Source organism: Symsagittifera roscoffensis, chromosome 1 (assembly GCF_963678635.1).
Source record: "Symsagittifera roscoffensis chromosome 1, txSymRosc1.1, whole genome shotgun sequence".
In the NCBI taxonomy this organism is placed as follows: domain Eukaryota; kingdom Metazoa; phylum Xenacoelomorpha; order Acoela; family Convolutidae; genus Symsagittifera; species Symsagittifera roscoffensis.
This window is the reverse complement of record NC_087062.1, coordinates 59,298,151-59,325,963: the sequence shown is the minus strand read 5'-3', so window position 1 is coordinate 59,325,963 and position 27,813 is coordinate 59,298,151. Positions and strand designations below refer to the sequence as shown.

The following is a 27,813-nucleotide window of genomic DNA, read 5'->3' as shown; positions in this document are numbered from 1 at the left end:
TGTTATGGTCAACTTAAGTAGTTTCTTGCTGGCTGTAATTTTACCAAAAAGCATTTTTCTGTCAAGTTTGTCGTGAAAATGAAGTGATGAATAGCGCAGGGGTTTTGATCAATAATAAATAGTCATTCGCGTTCTGAGAATCTTCATTGGCTTAGCTCTGAGCTGTTCATGTTTAACTTCGAAAAATGTGTCCAGTTAAACCCTGACAAAAGGTTGGTTGCACTGTTTTTTGAACATTTTCAAGTCTTGGGAATCAGCAGTTGAGCTTTTTTGAATGTAAAGTTCTCTTTTTCGGTTTTCTTAACGCTCATCAACGCTTTTTGAATCGTTTGAATTTTGTTGACAATTTTAATGTGAAGTGATTGCTCGAAACGCTTTATTAGCGATTTTCAAATCTGGCCTCAATTTGGAATTAATAGTTCTAGAAACGTAGAAATTTATTATTATCATTTCTGTTCCTTTTCCCTAATTTGTCAACTGTCTGTTGTCAGTTTTTGTTGAATTTGTCTCTAAGATAGTGTTGAGTAGCGCAGTTGTTTTGACCAATGATTGAAAGTCATTCTTGGTCTGGTGACCTTCTACCCTGTTCTTTGTAGAAATTTTTGGGAATCACTAGTCGATTCATGAGAGTTAGTTTAAAGATGTAATTTTTTAAGTAATTTTAAACCAGTGCCGATCATCAATGATGAAAATTGGTTGAGATTTTTTTCATTTACCGTGTTCTTTGTAGAAATCTGTTGCTGAAAAGCGAATAATTGAAAAGTGCATTGGATTTATTCATCCATTATTTTTTTTTGTTTTTGTCAATTGAAGTAGTTTTTTCTTGGCTTGTAATTTGATCAAAAAGTGTTTTTCTGTCAAGTTTGTCGCGAAGGTGAAGTGATGAATAGCGAAGGGGTTTTGATCAATGATGAATTGTCATTCTTGTTCTGATCATCTTCATTGGGCCAGCTTTGGGTTGTTCATGTTCAATTGTTCCAAAATTGAGTCCAATTGAAACTAAAAGAAAAATTGGTTTCGTTTTTTCTCAATGTGTTCTTTTTCTGGTAACCGGAAATTGTTTCCAGAGAAGTAATGAAATAATATAGTTATTTTTTAACCAGTATCGATTATACATGATAAAACTTAATGATGTTTTTTTATGTAACGTTCTTAATTTTTTTTAACGCTCATCAATGTTTTTCAATTCTGGATTGAACTGGATTGACAGTCTCAACCTTCAAGTGATTGCGTGAAAGAGTTTCGTAGCATTTCAGAATCCGACTCCTAATTTGAATTTAATAGTCATTAAAACTCAAAATTCTATGTCATTTCTCTTCCGTTTACAGACATTATCACCTGTCTGTTAGTTTTTGTTGAAATTGTCTCTAAGATAAATTGCTGAGTAGCGCAGTTGTTTTGACCATTGATTAAAAGTCTTTCTTGGTCTGGTAATCTTTGATAATTTTCACCTTTCCGGTAATCAAGGGTTTTGCAATCGTGTACTAGACTTTTTTTGCCGTAAACAACTTTTCCCTTCTAGACAATCTTTTCAAGAGGATCTTTACTTCTAGATGTTTTTTTTTGGTTTCAGATTGTAATTTCAGACTGATTTATCTTTTCAATGGTTGTGTTTTCTGGTTGTAATTATCTTTTCAAGTTTCAGGTTGTAATTATCTTTTCAAAAAAATTTCTAAATTTTGTTTCGGGTTGTGGTTTTCGTCATAATTCAGTCGGTTCATATTCCGTTTTTCAAACGTCGTTTTTCAAAAATCTTCAGTGGTTGTTATTGGTTTTCTTTTTAAAGCATGAGTTTTGTTCCAATTTTACCATCTTTTACGATAACTGAAACTTCTGATTTTGAGTTTTTTTTCATTTTTATTTTCAAATTTTGAAACAGTTATAGATTGCGTAATGTCGACTTAGTCACTCTTTTGCCTAAATTCGAGGGCAAAAAAACCTGGTTGGGGTTGTGTATTTCAGTTTGGAGTTGTCGTAAAAACCTTTTGATTTTTGTGAAATTTTTTATGACAACAGTTTTGTTTTGGCCTCTTTTTTTATGACAACAGGTTTCGACGCAAAGTTTGTCGCCTTTGTTGTCATTCGGCTATTGATTTCCATTTTTTAAAGGCTGTTTTTGAATTTCATGCGATACAAATATCAAGGTTTGTAGCTGTAAATTTTCAATTTTCTTCAAGTTGTTTTCTCAAATAGTTTTTTCCACAAATTTTTTTCCAAAATCTTTTTCCAGAAATCTTTTTTCTCATCCACTGATTTGGAGCGCAATGTGTTTTTCCATTGCCAGTTTTGCGAAGCTTCCCTTCGCCTCTGTGTAAAAATGGTTTGCTGATTTTTTCGATTGCTTTTTGATCATAACTTTTAGTATTTAACCTTGACATTAGTTGCTGCTAGGTGAAGAGACGATTTGCGCTTTCGGTTAAATCATAGATAGTTAGTTTTCTTGTTATGGCTAATTATCCAATTTTCTTGACGACTTGAACTTTCACCAAATACACTTTCGTTGTCAACTTTTTCGCGAAGTTTAATCAACAGTTCAAGGGTTTTGTTGAATGATAAATTATTATTTAACTACTGATAATCTTCAATAGATTAATTTGGAGTTGTTCAGGTTTAAATGCTCCAAAAGTGTGTCAAATTTAATCACGACCACTAATTTTTTTTCGATTTTTTGAACGTTTTCAAGTTTTGGGAATAAGCTGTCGATTCATGAGAAATAATATAATGATATAATTTTTAGTAAATGTAAGCCAGTGCCGATCATCAATGATCGAGTTGTTTGATAAAGACAAGTTGATTGAATTTTTTTCAATGTACCGTTCTCTTTGTAGAAATTCACATTGACATCAGCTGCTGAAATGCGCCAAATGATTGAAAAGCGCCTTCGATTTTATCATCGCTAATTAGTTTTTTGTTATGGTCAATTGAAGTAGTTTCTTGCTGGGTTGTTAGTTCATCAAAAAGCTTTTTTTCTGTCAAATTTGTCGTGAAGATGAAGTGATGAATAGCGCAGGGGTTTTGATCAATGATAAATAGTATTTCTTGTTCTGATCATCTTCATTGAGCCAGCTTTGGGTTGTTCATGTTCAACTATTCCTAAAATGAGTCCAGTTAAAACTGAAAGAAAAATTGGTTTTGATTTTTCTCAATGTGTTCAAGTTTTGGTAACCAGCAATTGTTTCCAGAAAAATAATATATTTTGATGAAATCATTTTTTAACCAGTATCGATTTTACATAAAAAAAACTGATTGAGGTTTTTTCTTGATATAAAGTTCTCTTTTTGGTTTTCTTCAATACTCAATAAAGCCTTTTCAATTCTCTATTGAACTCGTGAACTCAGTTGACATTTTCATTTCGATAAGGTTACTCGAAACATTTTTTTTAGCGATTTTGAAATCGAGCATGAAAATGCAATTATTAGTTCTAGAAACGTAGAAATATAATCTTATCACTTTCCCGTTTTCCTTATTTGTCAACTGTCCCGTCCTGATGATCTTTGATAGTTTTTACCCTTGAATTAAGCCCAGGTTTTGCAATCGGGTACAAGACTTTTTCCCGTAAATAACTTTTTTTCTCTCTTATTTGTAGCGCAATGTGTTTTTTCATCGCCAGTTTTGCGAACTCCGCTTCGAATCTGTGTGAAATTGGTTTGTTGATTTGTTCCGATTGCCTTCTGATCATAATTTCATTAGTTTGAGTTGACATTGATCATAAAATCATTAGCTTGACCATAGTTGCTGCAAGGTGAATAGGCGAATTGCGCATTCGGTTTCATCATCGTTAAGTAATTTTTCTTGTAACGGCCACTTTAGCTGTTTTCTTGCTGAATTGTACTTTCAACAAATACACCTTCTTTGTCAACTTTTTCGCGAAGATGAAGCAATAGTTCAAGGTTTTCTTTTCAATGTTGATTTATTATTTGTGTTCTGACCATCTTCATTGGGTTAAAATTGAGTTGTTCAGGTTTAAATTCTCCAAAAGTGTGACAAGTTAAATCAAGGCGAATAATTGATTGTTTTTTTAACATTTGAAATTTTAGGTATCAGCAGTCGCTTCATGAGAATAAGTTTAATAATGTAATTTTTTAAGTGAGTTCAAACCAGTGCTGATCATTAATGACGAAAATGGCTTGAGATTTTTTCAGTTTACCGTTCTCTTTGTAGAAATTCACATTGACATCAGCTGCTGAAATGCGCCAAATGATTGAAAAGCGCCTTCGATTTTATCATCGCTAATTAGTTTTTTGTTATGGTCAATTGAAGTAGTTTCTTGCTGGGTTGTTAGTTCATCAAAAAGCTTTTTTTTCTGTCAAATTTGTCGTGAAGATGAAGTGATGAATAGCGCAGGGGTTTTGATCAATGATAAATAGTCTTTCTTGTTCTGATCATCTTCATTGAGCCAGCTTTGGGTTGTTCATGTTCAACTATTCCTAAAATGAGTCCAGTTAAAACTGAAAGAAAAATTGGTTTTGATTTTTCTCAATGTGTTCAAGTTTTGGTAACCAGCAATTGTTTCCAGAAAAATAATATATTTTGATGAAATCATTTTTTTAACCAGTATCGATTTTACATAAAAAAAAACTGATTGAGGTTTTTTCTTGATATAACGTTCTCTTTTTGGTTTTCTTCAATACTCAATAAAGCCTTTTCAATTCTCTATTGAACTCGTGAACTCAGTTGACATTTTCATTTCGATAAGGTTACTCGAAACATTTTTTTAGCGATTTTGAAATCGAGCATGAAAATGCAATTATTAGTTCTAGAAACGTAGAAATATAATCTTATCACTTTCCCGTTTTCCTTATTTGTCAACTGTCCCGTCCTGATGATCTTTGATAGTTTTTACCCTTGAATTAAGCCCAGGTTTTGCAATCGGGTACAAGACTTTTTCCCGTAAATAACTTTTTTTCTCTCTTATTTGTAGCGCAATGTGTTTTTTCATCGCCAGTTTTGCGAACTCCGCTTCGAATCTGTGTGAAATTGGTTTGTTGATTTGTTCCGATTGCCTTCTGATCATAATTTCATTAGTTTGAGTTGACATTGATCATAAAATCATTAGCTTGACCATAGTTGCTGCAAGGTGAATAGGCGAATTGCGCATTCGGTTTCATCATCGTTAAGTAATTTTTCTTGTAACGGCCACTTTAGCTGTTTTCTTGCTGAATTGTACTTTCAACAAATACACCTTCTTTGTCAACTTTTTCGCGAAGATGAAGCAATAGTTCAAGGTTTTCTTTTCAATGTTGATTTATTATTCGTGTTCTGACCATCTTCATTGGGTTAAAATTGAGTTGTTCAGGTTTAAATTCTCCAAAAGTGTGACAAGTTAAATCAAGGCGAATAATTGATTTAGTTTTTTTTTAACATTTGAAATTTTAGGTATCAGCAGTCGCTTCATGAGAATAAGTTTAATAATGTAATTTTTTAAGTGAGTTCAAACCAGTGCTGATCATTAATGACGAAAATGGCTTGAGATTTTTTCAGTTTACCGTGTTCTTTGTAGAAATTCTCTTTGACATCAGTTGCTGAAAAGCGAATAATGGGAAAGCGCATTTGTTTTAATCATCGATAATTTTTTTTATGGTCAACTTAAGTAGTTTCTTGCTGGCTGTATTTTTATCAAAAAGAATGAAGTTGAAGTGATGAATAGCGCAGGGGTTTTGATCAATTATAAATAGTCATTCTTGTTCTGATCATCTTCATTGGGCCAGCTGTGGGTTGTTCATGTTCAATTGTTCCAAAATTGAGTCCAGTTAAAACTAAAAGAAAAATTGTTTTCGATTTTTCTCATTTTTCAGTTTCTGGTAACCGGCAATTGTTTCCAGAGAAGTAGTGTAATGATGTAGTTATACTTAAACCAGTATCGATTATACATGAAAAAACTGAATGAGGTTTTTTATGTAACGTTCTTTCCTAAGTTTTCTTCAACGCTCATCAATGCTTTTTCAATTCTGGATTGAACTCGGTTGACAGTGTCAACTTTCAAGTAATTGGGTGAATTATTTTTATAGCATTTTAGAAGTCGAGCCCTAGTTTGATTTTAATAGTCTTTAAAACGCAAAATTCAGTTTCATTTTTCTTCCGTTTCCATACATTATCATCTGTCTTTTGGTAGTTTTTGTTAAAATTGGTTCGAAAGTAAAATAACGAGTAGCGCAAATGTTTTCATCCATGATATATAGTCATTCTTCAGTTGTTGAAAAATTGTTTTCCTGATTTTTTTTTTTCAATATATTGGTAATCAGCAATTGATTCAAGAGAAGCTATATAGTGATGTAGTTATTTTTTTGAATCAGTATCGATTATACATGAAAAAACTGAATCAGTTTTCTTTTGATGTAATGTTCTTTTTTTCGTTTTTATCAAGACTCATTAAAGCCTTTTCACTTCTATTGAACTCAATTGACAATTTCAACTTGAAAAGGTTAATACGAAACGTTTTTTAAGCGATTTTGAAATCGAGCTTGAGTTTGGAATTATTAGTTCTAAAAACGTAGAAATCTTATCACTTTCTGGCCCGTTTCCCTAATTTGTCAATTGTCTATCGGTAGTTTTTGTTAAAATTCTCTCAAAGATACAAAATACACTTTCGTTGTCAGCTTTTTCGCGAAGATGAATCAACAATTCAAGGGTTTTGTTGAATGATAAATTATTATTTAACTACTGATAATCTTCAATAGATTAATTTGGAGTTGTTCAGGTTTAAATGCTCCAAAAGTGTGTCAAATTTAATCACGACCACTAATTTTTTCGATTTTTTGAACGTTTTCAAGTTTTGGGAATAAGCTGTCGATTCATGAGAAATAATATAACGATATAATTTTTAAGAAATCTAAACCAGTGCCGATCATCAATGATTGAGTTGTTTGATTAAGACAAATTGATTGAATTTTTTTCAATGTACCGTTCTCTTTGTAGAAATTCACATTGACATCAGCTGCTGAAAAGCGCCAAATGATTGAAAAGCGCCTTCGATTTTATCATCGCTAATTAGTTTTTTGTTATGATCAATTGAAATAGTTTCTTGCTGGGTTGTTAGTTCATCAAAAAGCTTTTTTTTTCTGTCAAATTTGTCGTGAAGATGAAGTGATGAATAGCGCATTTGTTTTAATCATCGATAATTTTTTTTATGGTCAACTTAAGTAGTTTCTTGCTGGCTGTAATTTTATCAAAAAGAATGAAGTTGAAGTGATGAATAGCGCAGGGGTTTTGATCAATGATAAATAGTAATTCTTGTTCTGATCATCTTCATTGGGCCAGCTGTGGGTTGTTCATTTTCAATTGTTCCAAAATTGAGTCCAGTTAAAACTAAAAGAAAAATTGTTTTCGATTTTTCTCATTTTTCATTTTCTGGTAACCGGCAATTGTTTCCAGAGAAGTAGTGTAATGATGTAGTTATACTTAAACCAGTATCGATTATACATGATAAAACTGAATGAGGTTTTTTATGTAACGTTCTTTCTTAAGTTTTCTTCAACGCTCATCAATGCTTTTTCAATTCTGGATTGAACTCGGTTGACAGTCTCAACTTTCAAGTAATTGGGTGAATTATTTTTATAGCATTTTAGAAGTCGAGCCCTAGTTTGATTTTAATAGTCTTTAAAACGCAAAATTCAGTTTCATTTTTCTTCCGTTTCCATACATTATCATCTGTCTTTTGGTAGTTTTTGTTAAAATTGGTTCGAAAGTAAAATAACGAGTAGCGCAAATGTTTTCATCCATGATATATAGTCATTCTTCAGTTGTTGAAAAATTGTTTCTCTGATTTTTTTTCTCAATATATTGGTAATCAGCAATTGATTCAAGAGAAGCTATATAGTGATGTAGTTATTTTTTTGAATCAGTATCGATTATACATGAAAAAACTGAATCATGTTTCTTTAGATGTAATGTTCTTTTTTTCGTTTTTATCAAGACTCATTAAAGCCTTTTCACTTCTATTGAACTCAATTGACAATTTCAACTTGAAAAGGTTAATACGAAACGTTTTTTAAGCGATTTTGAAATCGAGCTTGAATTTGGAATTATTAGTTCTAAAAACGTAGAATTCTTATCACTTTCTGGCCCGTTTCCCTAATTTGTCAATTGTCTATCGGTAGTTTTTGTTAAAATTCTCTCAAAGATACAAAATACACTTTCGTTGTCAGCTTTTTCGCGAAGATGAATCAACAGTTCAAGGGTTTTGTTGAATGATAAATTATTATTTAACTACTGATAATCTTCAATAGATAAATTTGGAGTTGTTCAGGTTTAAATGCTCCAAAAGTGTGTCAAATTTAATCACGACCACTAATTTTTTCGATTTTTTGAACGTTTTCAAGTTTTGGGAATAAGCTGTCGATACATGAGAAATAATATAACGATATTATTTTTAAGAAATCTAAACCAGTGCCGATCATCAATGATTGAGTTGTTTGATTAAGACAAATTGATTGAATTTTTTTCAATGTACCGTTCTCTTTGTAGAAATTCACATTGACATCAGCTGCTGAAAAGCGCCAAATGATTGAAAAGCGCCTTCGATTTTATCATCGCTAATTAGTTTTTTGTTATGATCAATTGAAATAGTTTCTTGCTGGGTTGTTAGTTCATCAAAAAGCTTTTTTTTCTGTCAAATTTGTCGTGAAGATGAAGTGATGAATAGCGCAGGGGTTTTGATCAATGATAAATAGTCTTTCTTGTTCTGATCATCTTCATTGAGCCAGTTTTGGGTTGTTCATGTTCAACCATTCCTAAAATGAGTCCAGTTAAAACTGAAAGAAAAATTGGTTTTGATTTTTCTCAATGTGTTCAAGTTTTGGTAACCAGCAATTGTTTCCTGAAAAATAATATATTTTGATGAAATCATTTTTTTAACCAGTATCGATTTTACATAAAAAAAATTGATTGAGGTTTTTTCTTGATATAACGTTCTCTTTTTGGTTTTCTTCAATACTCAATAAAGCCTTCTCAATTCTCTATTGAACTCGTGAACTCAGTTGACATTTTCATTTCGATAAGGTTACTCGAAACATTTTTTTTTGCGATTTTGAAATCGAGCATGAAAATGGAATTATTAGTTCTAGAAACGTAGAAATATAATCTTATCACTTTCCCGTTTTCCTTATTTGTCAACTGTCCCGTCCTGATGATCTTTGATAGTTTTTACCCTTGAATTAAGCAAAGTTTTTGCAATCGGGTACAAGACTTTTTCCCGTAAATAACTTTTTTTCACTTATTTGTAGCGTAATGTGCTTTTCCATCGCCAGTTTTGCGAACTCTGCTTCGAATCTGTGTGAAATTGGTTTGTTGATTTGTTCCGATTGCCTTCTGATCATAATTTCATTAGTTTGAGTTGACATTGATCATAAAATCATTAGCTTGACCATAGTTGCTGCAAGGTTAATAGGCTAATTGCGCATTCGGTTTCATCATCCTTAAGTACATTTTCGTGTAACGGTCAATTTACCTGTTTTCTTGCTGATTTGTACTTTCACCGAATACACTTTCTTTGTCAACTTTTTCGCGAAGATGAATCAATAGTTCAAGGTTTTTTTTTCAATGATAATTTATTATTCGTGCTCTGATCATCTTCATTGGGTTAAAATTGAGTTGTTCAAGTTTAAATTCTCCAAAAGTGTGTCAAGTTAAATCAAGACGAATAATTGATTTCGTTTTTTTTAATGTTTTGAAATTTTAGGTATCAGCAGTCGATTCATGAGATTAAGTTTAATGATGTAATTTTTTAAGTGAGTTCAAACCAGTGCTTATCATTAATGACGAGAATGGTTTGAGATTTTTTCAGTTTACCGTGTTCTTTGTAGAAATTCTCTTTGACATCAGTTGCTGAAAAGCGAATAATTGGAAAGCGCATTCGTTTTAATCATCGATAATTTGTTTTTTTTTTATGGTCAACTTAAGTAGTTTTTTGCTGGCTGTAACTTTACCAAAAAGAATGAAGTTGAAGTGATGAATAGCGCAGGGGTTTTGATCAATGATAAATAGTCATTCTTGTTCTGATCATCTTCATTGGGCCAGCTGTGGGTTGTTCATGTTCAATTGTTCCAAAATTGAGTCCAGTTAAAACTAAAAGAAAAATTGTTTTCGATTTTTCTCATTTTTCAGTTTCTGGTAACCGGCAATTGTTTCCAGAGGAGTAGTTTAATGATGTAGTTATACTTAAACCAGTATCGATTATACATGTTAAAACTGAATGAGATTTTTTATGTAACGTTCTTTCTTAAGTTTTCTTCAACGCTCATCAATGCTTTTTTCAATTCTGGATTGAACTCGGTTGACAGTCTCAACTTTCAAGTGATTGGGTGAAACATTTTTATAGCATTTCAGAAGTCGAGCCCTAATTTGATTTTAATAGTCTTTTAAACGCAAAATTCAGTTTCATTTTTAGTCCGATTCCATACATTATCATCTGTCTTTTGGTAGTTTTTGTTAAAATTGGTTTGAAGGTAAAATAACGAGTAGCGCAGATGTTTTCATCCATGATATATAGTCATTCTTCAGTTATTGAAAAATTTTTTCTCTGATTTTTTTTTCTCAATATATTGGTAATCAGCAATTGATTCAAGAGAAGCTATATAGTGATGTAGTTATTTTTTTGAATCAGTATCGATTATACCTGAAAAAACTGAATCAGGTTTCTTTTGATGTAATGTTCTTTTTTTCGTTTTTATCAAGACTCATCAAAGCCTTTTCACTTCTATTGAGCTCAATTGACAATTTCAACTTGAAAAGGTTAATACGAGACGTTTTTTAAGCGATTTTGAAATCGAGCTTAGCTTGAGTTTGGAATTATTAGTTCTAAAAACGTAGAAATCTTATCACTTTCTGTCCCGTTTCCATAAATTGTCAATTGTCTATCGCTAGTTTTTGCTAAAATTTTCTCAAAGATAAAATGTTGAGTAGTGCAGTTGTTTTGATCAATGATAAAAAGTCATTCTTCTTCTGATCATCTTTGATAATTTTCATCCTTGAAATAAGCAAGGGTTTTATAAACGGGTACAAGACTTTTTTCCCGTAAATAACTTTTTTTACTTATTTGAAGCGTAATGTGCTTTTCCATCGCCAGTTTTGCGAACTCCGCTTCGAATCTGTGTGAAATTGGTTTGTTGATTTGTTCCGATTGCCTTCTGATCATAATTTCATTAGTTTGACTTCACATTGCTCATAAAATTATTAGCTTGACCATAGTTGCTGCAAGGTGAATAGGTGAATTGCGCAGTCGGCTTCATCATCGTTAAGTAATTTTTCTTGTAACGGCCACTTTAGCTGTTTTCTTGCTGAATTGTACTTTCAACAAATACACCTTCTTTGTCAATTTTTTCGCGAAGATGAATCAATAGTTCAAGGTTTTCTTTTCAATGTTAATTTATTATTCGTGTTCTGACCATCTTCATGGTTAAAATTGAGTTGTCCAGTCTTAAGTTCTCCAAAGGTGTGTCAAGTTAAATCAAGGCGAATAATTGATTTCGTTTTTTCGAACGTTTTGAAATTTTAGGTATCAGCAGTCAATTCATGAAAATAAGTTAAATGATGTAATTTTTAAGTGAGTGCAAACCAGTGCCGATCATTAATGACGAAAATGGCTTGAGATTTTTTCAGGTTACCGTGTTCTTTGTAGAAATTCTTTTTGACATCAGTTGCTGAAAAGCGAATAATTGGAAAGCGCATTCGTTTTAATCATCGATAATTTGTTTTTTTTTGTGTTGGTCAACTTGAGTAGTTTTTTGCTGGCTGTAATTTAACCAAAAAAAATGAAGTTGAAGTGATGAATAGCGCAGGGGTTTTGATCAATGATAAATAGTCATTCTTCTTCTGATCATCTTCATTGGGCCAGCTGTGGGTTGTTCATGTTCAATTGTTCCAAAATTGAGTCCAGTTAAAACTAAAAGAAAAATTGTTTTCGATTTTTCTCATTTTTCAGTTTCTGGTAACCGGCAATTGTTTCCAGAGAACTAGTGTAATGATGTAGTTATACTTAAACCAGTATCGATTATACATGATAAAACTGAATGAGGTTTTTTATGTAACGTTCTTTCTTAAGTTTTCTTCAACGCTCATCAATGCTTTTTCAATTCTGGATTGAACTCGGTTGACAGTCTCAACTTTCAAGTAATTGGGTGAAACATTTTTATAGCATTTTAGAAGTCGAGCCCTAATTTGATTTTAAAAGTCTTTAAAACGCAAAATTCGGTTTCATTTTTCTTCCGTTTCCATACATTATCATCTGCCTTTTGGTAGTTTTTGTTAAAATTGGTTCGAAGGTTAAATAACGAGTAGCGCAGATGTTTTCATCAATGCTATATAGTCATTCTTCAATTATTGAAAAATTGTTTCTCTGATTTTGTTTTTTTTTCTCAATATTTTGGTAATCAGCAATTGATTCAAGAGAAGTTATATTGTGATGTAGTTATTTTTTTGAATCAGTATCGATTATACATGAAATAACTGAATCAGGTTTCTTTTGATGTAATGTTATTTTTTTGGTTTTTATCAAGACTCATCAAAGCCTTTTCACTTCTATTGAGCTCAATTGACAATTTCAACTTGAAAAGGTTAATACGAGACGTTTTTAAGCGATTTTGAAATCGAGCTTGAGTTTGGAATTATTAGTTCTAAAAACGTAGAAATCTTATCACTTTCTGTCCCGTTTCCATAATTTGTCAATTGTCTATCGCTAGTTTTTGCTAAAATTTTCTCAAAGATAAAATGTTGAGTAGTGCAGTTGTTTTGATCAATGATAAAAAGTCATTCTTCTTCTGATCATCTTTGATAATTTTCATCCTTGAAATAAGCAAGGGTTTTATAAACGGGTACAAGACTTTTTTCCCGTAAATAACTTTTTTTACTTATTTGAAGCTTAATGTGCTTTTCCATCGCCAGTTTTGCGAACTCCGCTTCGAATCTGTGTGAAATTGGTTGGTTGATTTGTTCCGATTGCCTTCTGATCATAATTTCATTAGTTTGACTTCACATTGCTCATAAAATCATTAGCTTGACCATAGTTGCTGCAAGGTGAATAGGTGAATTGCGCATTCGGCTTCATCATCGTTAAGTAATTTTTCTTGTAACGGCCACTTTAGCTGTTTTCTTGCTGAATTGTACTTTCAACAAATACACCTTCTTTGTCAATTTTTTCGCGAAGATGAATCAATAGTTCAAGGTTTTCTTTTCAATGTTAATTTATTATTCGTGTTCTGACCATCTTCATGGTTAAAATTGAGTTGTCCAGGTTTAAGTTCTCCAAAGGTGTGTCAAGTTAAATCAAGGCGAATAATTGATTTCGTTTTTTCGAACGTTTTGAAATTTTAGGTATCAGCAGTCAATTCATGAAAATAAGTTAAATGATGTAATTTTTAAGTGAGTGCAAACCAGTGCCGATCATTAATGACGAAAATGGCTTGAGATTTTTTCAGGTTACCGTGTTCTTTGTAGAAATTCTTTTTGACATCAGTTGCTGAAAAGCGAATAATTGGAAAGCGCATTCGTTTTAATCATCGATAATTTGTTTTTTTTTGTGTTGGTCAACTTGAGTAGTTTTTTGCTGGCTGTAATTTGACCAAAAAAATGAAGTTGAAGTGATGAATAGCGCAGGGGTTTTGATCAATGATAAATAGTCATTCTTCTTCTGATCATCTTCATTGGGCCAGCTGTGGGTTGTTCATGTTCAATTGTTCCAAAATTGAGTCCAGTTAAAACTAAAAGAAAAATTGTTTTCGATTTTTCTCATTTTTCAGTTTCTGGTAACCGGCAATTGTTTCCAGAGAAGTAGTGTAATGATGTAGTTATACTTAAACCAGTATCGATTATACATGATAAAACTGAATGAGGTTTTTTATGTAACGTTCTTTCTTAAGTTTTCTTCAACGCTCATCAATGCTTTTTCAATTCTGGATTGAACTCGGTTGACAGTCTCAACTTTCAAGTAATTGGGTGAAACATTTTTATAGCATTTTAGAAGTCGAGCCCTAATTTGATTTTAAAAGTCTTTAAAACGCAAAATTCGGTTTCATTTTTCTTCCGTTTCCATACATTATCATCTGCCTTTTGGTAGTTTTTGTTAAAATTGGTTCGAAGGTTAAATAACGAGTAGCGCAGATGTTTTCATCAATGCTATATAGTCATTCTTCAATTATTAAAAAATTGTTTCTCTGATTTTGTTTTTTTTTCTCAATATTTTGGTAATCAGCAATTGATTCAAGAGAAGTTATATTGTGATGTAGTTATTTTTTTGAATCAGTATCGATTATACATGAAATAACTGAATCAGGTTTCTTTTGATGTAATGTTATTTTTTTGGTTTTTATCAAGACTCATCAAAGCCTTTTCACTTCTATTGAGCTCAATTGACAATTTCAACTTGAAAAGGTTAATACGAGACGTTTTTTAAGCGATTTTGAAATCGAGCTTGAGTTTGGAATTATTAGTTCTAAAAACGTAGAAATCTTATCACTTTCTGTCCCGTTTCCATAATTTGTCAATTGTCTATCGCTAGTTTTTGCTAAAATTTTCTCAAAGATAAAATGTTGAGTAGTGCAGTTGTTTTGATCAATGATAAAAAGTCATTCTTCTTCTGATCATCTTTGATAATTTTCATCCTTGAAATAAGCAAGGGTTTTATAAACGGGTACAAGACTTTTTTCCCGTAAATAACTTTTTTTACTTATTTGAAGCGTAATGTGCTTTTCCATCGCCAGTTTTGCGAACTCCGCTTCGAATCTGTGTGAAATTGGTTGGTTGATTTGTTCCGATTGCCTTCTGATCATAATTTCATTAGTTTGACTTCACATTGCTCATAAAATCATTAGCTTGACCATAGTTGCTGCAAGGTGAATAGGCGAATTGCGCATTCGGCTTCATCATCGTTAAGTAATTTTTCTTGTAACGGCCACTTTAGCTGTTTTCTTGCTGAATTGTACTTTCAACAAATACACCTTCTTTGTCAATTTTTTCGCGAAGATGAATCAATAGTTCAAGGTTTTCTTTTCAATGTTAATTTATTATTCGTGTTCTGACCATCTTCATGGTTAAAATTGAGTTGTCCAGGTTTAAGTTCTCCAAAGGTGTGTCAAGTTAAATAAAGGCGAATAATTGATTTCGTTTTTTCGAACGTTTTGAAATTTTAGGTATCAGCAGTCAATTCATGAAAATAAGTTAAATGATGTAATTTTTAAGTGAGTGCAAACCAGTGCCGATCATTAATGACGAAAATGGCTTGAGATTTTTTCAGGTTACCGTGTTCTTTGTAGAAATTCTTTTTGACATCAGTTGCTGAAAAGCGAATAATTGGAAAGCGCATTCGTTTTAATCATCGATAATTTGTTTTTTTTTGTGTTGGTCAACTTGAGTAGTTTTTTGCTGGCTGTAATTTAACCAAAAAAAATGAAGTTGAAGTGATGAATAGCGCAGGGGTTTTGATCAATGATAAATAGTCATTCTTGTTCTGATCATCTTCATTGGGCCAGCTGTGGGTTGTTCATGTTCAATTGTTCCAAAATTGAGTCCAGTTAAAACTAAAAGAAAAATTGTTTTCGATTTTTCTCATTTTTCAGTTTCTGGTAACCGGCAATTGTTTCCAGAGAAGTAGTGTAATGATGTAGTTATACTTAAACCAGTATCGATTATACATGATAAAACTGAATGAGGTTTTTTATGTAACGTTCTTTCTTAAGTTTTCTTCAACGCTCATCAATGCTTTTTCAATTCTGGATTGAACTCGGTTGACAGTCTCAACTTTCAAGTAATTGGGTGAAACATTTTTATAGCATTTTAGAAGTCGAGCCCTAATTTGATTTTAATAGTCTTTAAAACGCAAAATTTGGTTTCATTTTTCTTCCGTTTCCATACATTATCATCTGCCTTTTGGTAGTTTTTGTTAAAATTGGTTCGAAGGTTAAATAACGAGTAGCGCAGATGTTTTCATCAATGCTATATAGTCATTCTTCAATTATTGAAAAATTGTTTCTCTGATTTTGTTTTTTTTCTCAATATTTTGGTAATCAGCAATTGATTCAAGAGAAGTTATATTGTGATGTAGTTATTTTTTTGAATCAGTATCGATTATACATGAAATAACTGAATCAGGTTTTTTTTGATGTAATGTTATTTTTTGGTTTTTATCAAGACTCATCAAAGCCTTTTCACTTCTATTGAGCTCAATTGACAATTTCAACTTGAAAAGGTTAATACGAAACGTTTTTTAAGCGATTTTGAAATCGAGCTTGAGTTTGGAATTATTAGTTCTAAAAACGTAGAAATCTTATGACTTTCTGTCCCGTTTCCATAATTTGTCAATTGTCTATCGCTAGTTTTTGCTAAAATTTTCTGAAAGATAAAATTTTGAGTAGTGCAGTTGTTTTGATCAATGATAAAAAGTCATTCTTCTTCTGATCATCTTTGATAATTTTCATCCTTGAAATAAGCAAGGGTTTTGTAAACGGGTACAAGACTTTTTTCCCGTAAATAACTTTTTTTCACTTATTTGTAGCGTAATGTGCTTTTCCATCGCCAGTTTTGCGAACTCCGCTTCGAATCTGTGTGAAATTGGTTTGTTGATTTGTTCCGATTGCCTTCTGATCATAATTTCTTTAGTTTGACTTCACATTGATCATAAAATCATTAGCTTGACCATAGTTGCTGCAAGGTGAATAGGCGAATTGCGCATTCGGTTTCATCATCGTTAAGTAATTTTTCTTGTAACGGCCACTTTAGCTGTTTTCTTGCTGAATTGTACTTTCAACAAATACACCTTCTTTGTCAACTTTTTCGCGAAGATGAATCAATAGTTCAAGGTTTTCTTTTCAATGTTAATTTATTATTCGTGTTCTGACCATCTTCATTGGGTTAAAATTGAGTTGATCAGGTTTAAGTTCTCCAAAAGTGTGTCAAGTTAAATCAAGGCGAATAATTGATTTCGTTTCTTTGAACGTTTTGAAATTTTAGGTATCAGCAGTCAATTCATGAAAATAAGTTTAATGATGTAATTTTTAAGTGAGTTCAAACCAGTGCCGATCATTAATGACGAAAATGGCTTGAGATTTTTTCAGGTTACCGTGTTCTTTGTAGAAATTCTTTTTGACATCAGTTGCTGAAAAGCGAATAATTGGAAAGCGCATTCGTTTTAATCATCGATAATTTGTTTTTTTTTGTGTTGGTCAACTTGAGTAGTTTTTTGCTGGCTGTAATTTAACCAAAAAAAATGAAGTTGAAGTGATGAATAGCGCAGGGGTTTTGATCAATGATAAATAGTCATTCTTGTTCTGATCATCTTCATTGGGCCAGCTGTGGGTTGTTCATGTTCAATTGTTCCAAAATTGAGTCCAGTTAAAACTAAAAGAAAAATTGTTTTCGATTTTTCTCATTTTTCAGTTTCTGGTAACCGGCAATTGTTTCCAGAGAAGTAGTGTAATGATGTAGTTATACTTAAACCAGTATCGATTATACATGATAAAACTGAATGAGGTTTTTTATGTAACGTTCTTTCTTAAGTTTTCTTCAACGCTCATCAATGCTTTTTCAATTCTGGATTGAACTCGGTTGACAGTCTCAACTTTCAAGTAATTGGGTGAAACATTTTTATAGCATTTTAGAAGTCGAGCCCTAATTTGATTTTAATAGTCTTTAAAACGCAAAATTTGGTTTCATTTTTCTTCCGTTTCCATACATTATCATCTGCCTTTTGGTAGTTTTTGTTAAAATTGGTTCGAAGGTTAAATAACGAGTAGCGCAGATGTTTTCATCAATGCTATATAGTCATTCTTCAATTATTGAAAAATTGTTTCTCTGATTTTGTTTTTTTTCTCAATATTTTGGTAATCAGCAATTGATTCAAGAGAAGTTATATTGTGATGTAGTTATTTTTTTGAATCAGTATCGATTATACATGAAATAACTGAATCAGGTTTTTTTTGATGTAATGTTATTTTTTTGGTTTTTATCAAGACTCATCAAAGCCTTTTCACTTCTATTGAGCTCAATTGACAATTTCAACTTGAAAAGGTTAATACGAAACGTTTTTTAAGCGATTTTGAAATCGAGCTTGAGTTTGGAATTATTAGTTCTTAAAACGTAGAAATCTTATCACTTTCTGTCCCGTTTCCATAATTTGTCAATTGTCTATCGCTAGTTTTTGCTAAAATTTTCTGAAAGATAAAATTTTGAGTAGTGCAGTTGTTTTGATCAATGATAAAAAGTCATTCTTCTTCTGATCATCTTTGATAATTTTCATCCTTGAAATAAGCAAGGGTTTTGTAAACGGGTACAAGACTTTTTTCCCGTAAATAACTTTTTTTCACTTATTTGTAGCGTAATGTGCTTTTCCATCGCCAGTTTTGCGAACTCCGCTTCGAATCTGTGTGAAATTGGTTTGTTGATTTGTTCCGATTGCCTTCTGATCATAATTTCTTTAGTTTGACTTCACATTGATCATTAAATCATTAGCTTGACCATAGTTGCTGCAAGGTGAATAGGCGAATTGCGCATTCGGTTTCATCATCGTTAAGTAATTTTTCTTGTAACGGCCACTTAAGCTGTTTTCTTGCTGAATTGTACTTTCAACAAATACACCTTCTTTGTCAACTTTTTCGCGAAGATGAATCAATAGTTCAAGGTTTTCTTTTCAATGTTAATTTATTATTCGTGTTCTGACCATCTTCATTGGGTTAAAATTGAGTTGATCAGGTTTAAGTTCTCCAAAAGTGTGTCAAGTTAAATCAAGGCGAATAATTGATTTCGTTTCTTTGAACGTTTTGAAATTTTAGGTATCAGCAGTCAATTCATGAAAATAAGTTTAATGATGTAATTTTTAAGTGAGTTCAAACCAGTGCCGATCATTAATGACGAAAATGGCTTGAGATTTTTTCAGGTTACCGTGTTCTTTGTAGAAATTCTTTTTGACATCAGTTGCTGAAAAGCGAATAATTGGAAAGCGCATTCGTTTTAATCATCGATAATTTGTTTTTTTTTGTGTTGGTCAACTTGAGTAGTTTTTTGCTGGCTGTAATTTTACCAAAAAGAATGAAGTTGAAGTGATGAATAGCGCAGGGGTTTTGATCAATGATAAATAGTCATTCTTGTTCTGATCATCTTCATTGGGCCAGCTGTGGGTTGTTCATGTTCAATTTCATCAGGTGGATAGAAAATTCGATTTGATCGTCACTGATTATTTTTTAACGTTCTGATCAAATACGGTTGTTTTTTGCTGGGTTGTACTTTCACCATATAATAGTTTTTGTTTTGTCAATTTTTTTGCAAAGATTTATGATTAGTGAAAGGGTTTTGATCACTGATGAATAATTCCTCCTGTTCTGATCATTTTCATGGTATAATCCTTGAGTTGTTCACGATTATTTGTTTCAAAAACGTGTCCCAATTGATCAAGACTAAAAATTGATTTCGATTTTTTGAACATTTTCTAGTTTTAGGAATCAGCGGTTAATTCAAGAGAATTAATTTAATGATTTAGTTATTTTTGATTTTTTTTATAGGTATTTTAAACCATTGCCGATCTTACTTGATGAAAGTTGAATGAGTTTGTATTTGATGTACCGTTCTCTTTCTAGAAGTTCACGTTGAGATTAGTTGCTGAAAGGAGAATAATTGAATAGTACATTCGATCTATTCATCGATTATTAGTTTTTAATGTTTTGTTCAATTTAAGTTGTTTGTTGCTGGATCATTATTTCTTCAAAAAGCGTTTTTTCCTGTCAATGTCGCAAAATGAAGTGATGAATAGCGCAGGGGTTTTGATAAATAATAAATAGTCGTTCTTGTTCTGATCATCTTCATTGGGCTAGCTTTGATTTGTTCATGTTGAACTGCTGCAAAAGTGAGTCCAGTGAAACGAAGACTAAAATTTGATTTCGTTTTTTCTTAACGTGTCCAAGTACAGGGAATCAGCAATTAATTTCAGAGAAATATTTAATGATGTAGTTTTTTTGTGATTTTGAACCAGTGGTGATCATACATGATAAAATTGATGGTTTTTATTGATGTAACGTTCAGTTTCGGTTTTCCTCAAGGCTCTTCAACGTTTTTTCAATTTTCGATTGTATTTGGTTGACAATTTTAACATGAAGTGGTTGCTTGAATAAATTTTTTTAGGGATTTTGTAATCGAGTCCTAATTTGAAATTAAACGCAGAACTTCAATTTTCTTACCTCTGTGCCGGTTCCATAAATCATCAAATGTCAGTTGGTAGTTTTTGTTGAAGTTCTTTTGAAGATAAATTGATGAGTAGAGCAGGTGATTCGGTCAATGATATATAGTCGTTCTTGTTCTGGTAATCTTCGATTATTTTAAAAATAGTTTGTTGAACTTTTTCGATTTTTTGGTGATCATAACTTCTAGTGACTCACCTTGACATTTGGTGCTGCAATGTCGTTAGGTGAATAGAGCATTCGATTTGATCATCGATAATTAGTTTTATGTTCTGGTCAATTTAAGTAGTTTCTTGCTGGATTGTACTTTACCAAATAAGCGTTTTTTTTTCTGGACGATTTTTTCGCGAAGTTGAAGTGATGAATAGCGTAAGGGTTTTGATCAATAATAAAACGTCATTCTTGTTCTGTACCTGTTTTTTTTTCTATTGATAGGAATACTTTTTATTTGCTATTCATGAATTGTTCTAGGCTGTTGAGGATGCCTTTGTACCTGTGATCAAAATGTACTTTGGAGGCATCGAAATGGACATTCTATTTGCTCGGCTAAACATGCAGACAGTGACAGACGAGACCGACCTGGGCAATGAAGAAGTACTGAAGAACTTGCACATATCTTGTGTCCGTTCTCTCAACGGTACACGCGTCACTGATGAGATTTTAAAGCTAGTACCTGACAGAGACGCTTTCAGACTCACACTGCACGTGATCAAATTGTGGGCGCGGCGGAAGGGAATTTACAGCAATGTGCTGGGGTTTCTTGGAGGTGTGTCTTGGGCCATGTTGGTCGCCAGAGTGTGTCAGTTGTATCCTAGAGCAGCTCCTGCTACCCTGGTGGAGAAATTTTTCCTTGTCTACAATTGCTGGTATTTCTTCTTTCTTTGCGCAAAGAGGCTCATACAACAGAATAGATTTAATCTTTGTTTTTTTAAAGTGTCAATGAACGTAGTGACGACATTTATATAGGTGGTAATGTTTTTTTTTAGGAAAAACTCTTAAAATTTGTTCACGTTTAAATTTGATTTTTCGTGGTTTGACTTTCGATTTTTTGAAGTTCAGTTCATTTCCTTTGTTAAAAGGAAGGTTAACTCCTCTATCGAAGAGCTATTTTTTCTGCATTACATGAGCTCATTGACACTTTCCCAGTTGTTTATTGGCTAAGTTTAAATTCGATTCAGTTCAATTTTTTTTTTGGGAAATTCTTAAGATTTTTCAAAAATTTTCTATTTGCGTTCATTGACTCTTTGGCATCTGTTTGTTGGCTATGTTTTTCTGTTTTACTCTAGTTGATTAACAGTATCCCCAGTGTTTTTTGGCTATATTTTCAGGAAGTGGCCTACTCCTGTGCTCCTGTGCAAGCCGTCATCTAATGTTCACGGTATCAACCTTCCTGTGTGGGATCCAACGGTAGTTCAAAACTGATAAAACTGAAGATTTAGCTGTACTTTTGTTTTTTGATGTTTGAGGCTCCGTTTTTTGCACAGACAGTAGTGGCCGACCGACTTCATTTCATGCCAATAATCACTCCAGCCTTCCCGGAACAGAACTCTTCGTATAACGTATCATGTAGTACCCTAACTATAATGAAGGATTTCCTAGCAGAGGGATTCAAAACAGTGCAAGAGATCAAAAAAGCTGAGTTGGCCAGGACAGAAGAGGAAAAGCAGAGACGGGCTAAGGGCATGGCGGGAGCTTCGCACGTGCAACCAATAGACTCTGCTTGGTCCAAACTTTTTGAACCCTTCTACATTTACAACAAATACAAACATTTCATCGTTCTTTTCGCTCAGTCCAGCTGTTTAGCCGACCATCTCGAATGGTTAGTTGACTTCGTGATTGTTGATAATGGCGTTTTTTTAATGCTGTTACATAGCCGGCGATGAGTAACTTAGTGTCTAGATCTAGAAAAGCGTCCCATTCTATGAATAACCGAAGTTTTTGATTTGATAAAAACTTTTTTAAGCTAAAATTGATTGTGCAAAGTTTGGTCTTCTCGTCAAAGCCCAAGAATTTGTGAAAGCATCTTTACTTAGTCTGATTTTGTGCTTAGGTATGGTCTGGTGGAAAGTAAAATACGAATTTTAGTTCAGAACTTAGAGAAGAAATCTTTTGTTTCTTTGGCACATGTGAATCCAAGCTCTTACGACAATCGCGATTTCTTAGACAGCCAAACAGCTTCTAGCCAGTCGCCATCTGACCCCTGCTCAACGCGTTGGTTTATTGGCATCACGTTCGACCAGAATGCACTCACCACTACTAATGTTGACCTCACATACGAAATTCAGTCTTTTTCTCAAACAGGTATTCATTTGCAAGTAACTAGGAAGTTCTTTGAAAATGTTATTCAAAAAAATCATTGTTTGTCCGAACAAAAATTAAAGCAGTTGTGGTTTCTACTGATCGGAAGCAAAAAAAGCAAATTGGTTTTGCCTTTATCATCGTATCGTCACAGTTGTTTCTGAGCTCTCTGTTATACTAGAAAGTGGATGTAGTGAGATATCATAAAATCTCTGTGAGTTTAGAGTAAATATCAATAAACTTGTTGGGATTTGCGTTCAATTGGCCAGAAAGTTTTTTGAAACATTATTGTTGGAAAAAAACCATGGCTTTAAATCGTACGAATCTCGATTATTAGATGAAATATAATCATTTTTTAATTATGGCCGTGAATGATAAAAGATCATCTGAGTTAATTTCGCGAGTGTTTTTAGTTCATCACTCTGCGTACAAGAACGGTCTTTTGAAGCCTGGAATGACGATTGAAGCGCGGTATGTGAAGAAGAAAGATTTGCAGCAGTACTTGCCACAAAATGTACTCAAAAACCTCAAAACCAGCAGGAAAAAGGTCGATATTGATGCAGAGGTAATTATTTAAAGCTATCGACTTCGTTATTGTGCAGCGCATTTGATGCAAGCAAAAACAGAGATACATCACAGCTGCGCTGTTTCTAAGAAATGTTGAGCGTGAAAGAAAATTCATTCAAAGATCTCTTTTTCAGCCGCAAGGTAGAAAACGGAAATCCGAGAGCTCTGTTGAGATGGAAAACGTGGAGAAGAAAACCAAGGTATTTGATGTTTTCATATTCTATTCGCGTCCATTTTCGTGTTCTGTAACAAAATTCAATGTCAATTCTGCTTCGTGCTATCGTACGAGTTTGTTTCTTCTACAACCGAAGTCTTTCATTTGTGCGTTTAATTTTTTGTGTTTAATTTCGGTATCAGTGTATTGCTCAAGTTATCTTTTCCGGTTTAGGTGCATAGACATTTGTGTCCCGGGACATCTGTCCTTGAAAAAAATGTCTTAACTTATAAAATTGTACCAGAAATTTGTGTCTCAGACAAATTTGCCCTTGAAACAAATTTGGGATCAAGCTAACATCCTCCCCCCCTAATAGACCAAGTTAAGATCCTCCACCCCAGCGCTTAAATTGAATTAAATTTGCTAAGCGCTGCATGTAAAATGCTCGATTCTGATTGCCTGAAAATTCCCAAGTTAATATCCTCCCCCTTAAACGTGTTTAGGGGAGGATGTTAACTTGGTCCCAAATTTATGATATATCCCTAGTGATATATCATATTAAAGCCTTTTCAATCCTGATTTGCACGACATTGAAATTTTTGAACGTTTTGGTCAGAGTGTCGAGAAAAACTGGTTTGAAATTTTTGATTTTTGGTCTGATTTCGAACTAATATGGTATGAGCATGTAGGCTTACAATAGCTTATTTAAGCTTACTTTAAGCCATTAAAACTTATTTTGTACTCAAATAAAAGTAGTTGTGAGTTTTTTAGTGCAATTTTGTAAACAAAGATTAAAAATTCCGATTATTTTCCGTTTTTCTAGTCAATTTTCTTCACAAACTGTTTTACGAATGGTCTTTTTACTATGACTGTCAAATATGCCTAAGTTCTTTTTTTCGTTCAGATCTTTTTATCACGCCATGCGGAAAAAAGACACTAATTTGAAAAAAAGCGTGTCTGTATTTTTCTAAGACTGTGTTCGGAACATTCTATGCTACTTGCACAGTAACCGGCTATCCTTGTGTTTTTTTGCTTAAAAAATTTATTCTGCTCAAATGATTTCGGCCCATTTTTGTATCGGTTAAGTGACCTAATTTCGAGTCGTTTTAACGAAAACATATATTTTTTACTCACCTCTGGATCGCAAAAAATGCTACAAATCACTTCAGGTGTCGCATGCACTTAATTTAGTAACTAAAAGATCTTTTTTTAAATTAAGGCAGGCCAGCAAATCTCTTTTAAGCCCAGTTTTTCAGCTTAGAATTGTTGTATCGCTGATTGAGTCTAGTTTTTTCAATTTTTTTAAAGAAAAATTGTTAAGAGTCTCTACGTTGATTTTTGTTTTTGGGAGAAGTTCAAACTTGAGTTTTCGGAGCTTGATCTTTGGGATCAATTGAGAAATCTCCCCTCATTCTCGCTTCGGGGGATAAAGATCAATAGGTACTTGAGACATCTTTATAATAGCTTGAAATTAGTTTGAATGATATGAAATCATAAAACAGATTCTCCAACGAATGTCGAACACCATAGTTTTCAATATCAAAGCTCAAAAAGTACAATCAAAGTGAAAAAGAATCAATAAACTGAGGCATATAACGTTACTTTTTTCTGTCCTCAAAGACAGAAAATATGAAAAACTTTTTTTTATATAAAATTCGGTTTTTTTCTTTTCCAAAATTTTTCTCGACACTCATATAAAATAAGCAACTTTAGTCGGTCATTTGATTGTGTGCTCCGAACACATCAACCATCTACTTGTGTTTGCTGACGTCTTTTTGTAGCGTTTTACCGTTTTTGCTTAAGGAGGAAGGGGAAGATAGCTCAATTGGTCATTTACGGATTACGGGGGGGGGGGGGGTTAGATTGCTTAATTGATCCGATCTTGGATTTCTTTTTAACTTATGTTCATTTCCTTTGTGAATCGAACAGCAGTAGTTTTAAGGTGATCAAATGATTTTGGGTTGCAGTTTTCCCGGCGGAATAAAACTGCAAACCTTTTTGTTCCTGTTTTCTTTTCACATTAGTTTAATTTTATCCAAAAAGTGACAAATTAAATTGTTCTCGAATTTCGAAGTGGTTTACGATCATCTTTTTTCTTTTGTCATTTAGTTAATATAAAAGTTGAGATTTTTTCAATATACAACTCCGTATTTTTTCCCTGTTTTTTTACGTTCAACTGTCTGCAGGCTACTTTTCTCTTGTGACTTTTTAAAAGTTACTTCTTGGCTTTTTATTTGTTTTTGTTCGCGAAGTGCAGCGTTGCCTTTGTGCAATGAAATCAAATGTGGCATTGTGAATAAGCTTACTATTGTGATGTGCTTTGTTGTTCATATTTTACATCTTAACATCACGCAATCAGCCATAATAATACGGAAAAAATATAAAAATAGAAGTTTGAAGTGCATTTTCCAGGCTCCATTTTGCCTGTTAGTTTTTGCGTGTGTTCTTCGCGAAGTGCTGCTTGTCTCTTTGTTCTTATTTTTAGTGCACTTTGCCACCGTTCAGTTATGTTTATGTCTCAGGCGATGGATGTAAGTGACGATGAGGGTAAGCGAAGTGAGGGGTCTAAGCTGATGAAGCTGAAGGAGGAACTGGACATGGCAGAGAGTAAGAAAAAGGAGCTAATCTGCTCAGCCACATCCTCACAGCCATCAAACACATCAGCCCCGAATGCAACTGTGCCCTCTGCAGGAATCACCTCCTCCACTAGCAAAATTGGAGGTTCCCTGCCCGACGGATCACAAGTTTATTTATGCGAAGATGTGGAGAAGGAACACTTGGACCTTTGTGTCAAGGCAGAAGCTCACGTAACTTGCCTAAATGAGGACCTGTGTCAAACATCCGAACCTCGAGAGGACGTCGTAAAGGATGACGCGCAAACAGAACCGGAAGTGGAGGGTGTACAAGTGGACAGCAGTTCACCTCTTAATGTACACCACAAGCTTAAACAGGTGAGTTACACGCGACCGTGTAAGATGTTCTATGATTGTTTCGAGTTTTATCATCTGTTGTTGGATGGATGTAAATTTGTTCTTCTTCATGTAACTAGTATTGAACAAGCTAACTTAGGAAGTGGAAGTGAATGGAAGTGAAGACAAACGGTGGATTGAGCATGTTATCTCTGTGACGGACGAGGAGGAGATAGACGATGACGTCATAGAGCTACCTCAGTCTCCACCCACTCTTCTGGAGACGCCCCTGGAACGACTGACGGCCACCTATCGCAACAACCAGGCGGCCCAGCTATCGTCCTCCACGCACCCCAACCTCAACCAACTCAGTCAGCAGTCACAGTTGGTCAGTAAGCGTAGATTCTCAGAGGTAGAATTAAGCACAGAACACCCAAATCACCCGACCAATGCAAACAACAACAAGCGAGTAAGTGCTCTCTCTTCTCTCCTGCCAAATAACGCCCTGTCTGAACCGATTGAGTACCCTGACTTGACTGTCAATTTGGTGAATGAGTCGTACATTGGCACTGGTGGTTCTGGTAGCTGCTGCCTAAAAGAGTCTTGCGATGAGTCTCAATCAGCGGGTGGAGGCAGAGAGCGAATGGTTGCCCTTGACCGTTCCCTCTAACTTCTTATGTCGTTGAGTGCTCTGGCGATGCGCTACATGGAACTCCAGTGGGAACTGACTTTCGTTACCCTGCTTCCATTCTTTTAGCAAACAATTTTTGTAATGATTGTAAGAATTAGGTTGAAGCAATGTTTTTAATTTCTTTTTCAGTCAGAACAGGCCAAACTTTCATCGGATCTAGCTGTCTCCTCACCCGTGCTCGTAGATAAGAAGACAGCCAGTCAGCCTCTTTTGGGCATTAAGCTGAACCTCAACAGATGAGACCGGTTCACTGCAGTCTACTGGAACATCTCCTGGTAATTCATAGACTGAAAAAGAGACGGGATCTCGCCCCACGAGCAATCATGAAACTCGATTTGTTCGTGTTACTGGCCTCAATAATACTTTGTTTTACTATATTTTTCTGCTCTCTTTTGATCTAATCTTAACTAGAAGTTTCATTGGTCAGAGAGTGAAAGCCTTCTTGTTTTTTGTTCATTTTACAAAAACAAACAAAAATGCAAAAATTTCAAAAAACCAAAAAAAAAATCAATTAGTTTGTACAATGGATGCTACAAGAGTTGGAATTAGTGTCCTGCTGAGGTGTTAACAAATGGAGCAAGTGTTTGGGATTTCTATGAATCAGAAAACGTGATCTGTCGTTACAAGATTCGAGATGTGCTGCTGATTTTCTCTACTCCTATCCTGTGTGCAATTGTATCGCGGCTGACATCTGATCTCGCGCGACGTTTAATTCGGACTCGGCCAGATTTGATCTTGGCCTTGATCTCTCTCTTGTCGCTGTTTGATTTATATCGTCCATATTTTGTTCACAGTATTACTTCGCCGCAGTACTCAAAAGGCATCGTTGACGCTACTGTAATAGTAATATATTTTCTGATTTGTTCAGTTTTCATTTTGTATGGCAAAGATTTTTGTTTAGATGTTGAACTCGTTAAGAAAAGTGCCAATTATGCCCTGTTTGAGTTAAGCTTACTACCTTACGTCTACTGATGATTATTTTTATCAAAATTTATTATTTTACAAAGATACATTTTCTAATCAGCCGCCCCAGTGTAGCTATTA

The 27,813-nt window shown here is 33.6% G+C and overlaps 1 protein-coding gene across 3 annotated transcripts in view; it reads left to right on the top strand.

The window, feature by feature from the left end:
• LOC134846545 (poly(A) polymerase beta-like) overlaps window positions 1-27,777 on the top strand; it is a 42,466-nt gene extending 14,689 nt beyond the window's left edge. The window contains exons 3-11 of one of the 3 annotated variants that reach the window (XM_063863943.1): window positions 20,622-21,016; window positions 21,479-21,557; window positions 21,635-21,969; window positions 22,201-22,451; window positions 22,862-23,013; window positions 23,150-23,215; window positions 25,692-26,120; window positions 26,239-26,466; window positions 26,899-27,777. In XM_063863943.1, the coding sequence (XP_063720013.1) occupies window positions 20,622-21,016; window positions 21,479-21,557; window positions 21,635-21,969; window positions 22,201-22,451; window positions 22,862-23,013; window positions 23,150-23,215; window positions 25,692-26,120; window positions 26,239-26,466; window positions 26,899-27,009 (2,046 nt within the window). In that variant the 3' untranslated portion in view covers window positions 27,010-27,777. Of the gene's footprint in view, window positions 1-20,621; window positions 21,017-21,478; window positions 21,558-21,634; window positions 21,970-22,200; window positions 22,452-22,861; window positions 23,014-23,149; window positions 23,216-25,691; window positions 26,121-26,238 lie in introns of all 3 variants that reach the window. The other 2 variants (XM_063863935.1, XM_063863927.1) reach the window with 2 other exon arrangements.
• Window positions 27,778-27,813: the final 36 nt, after the last annotated feature.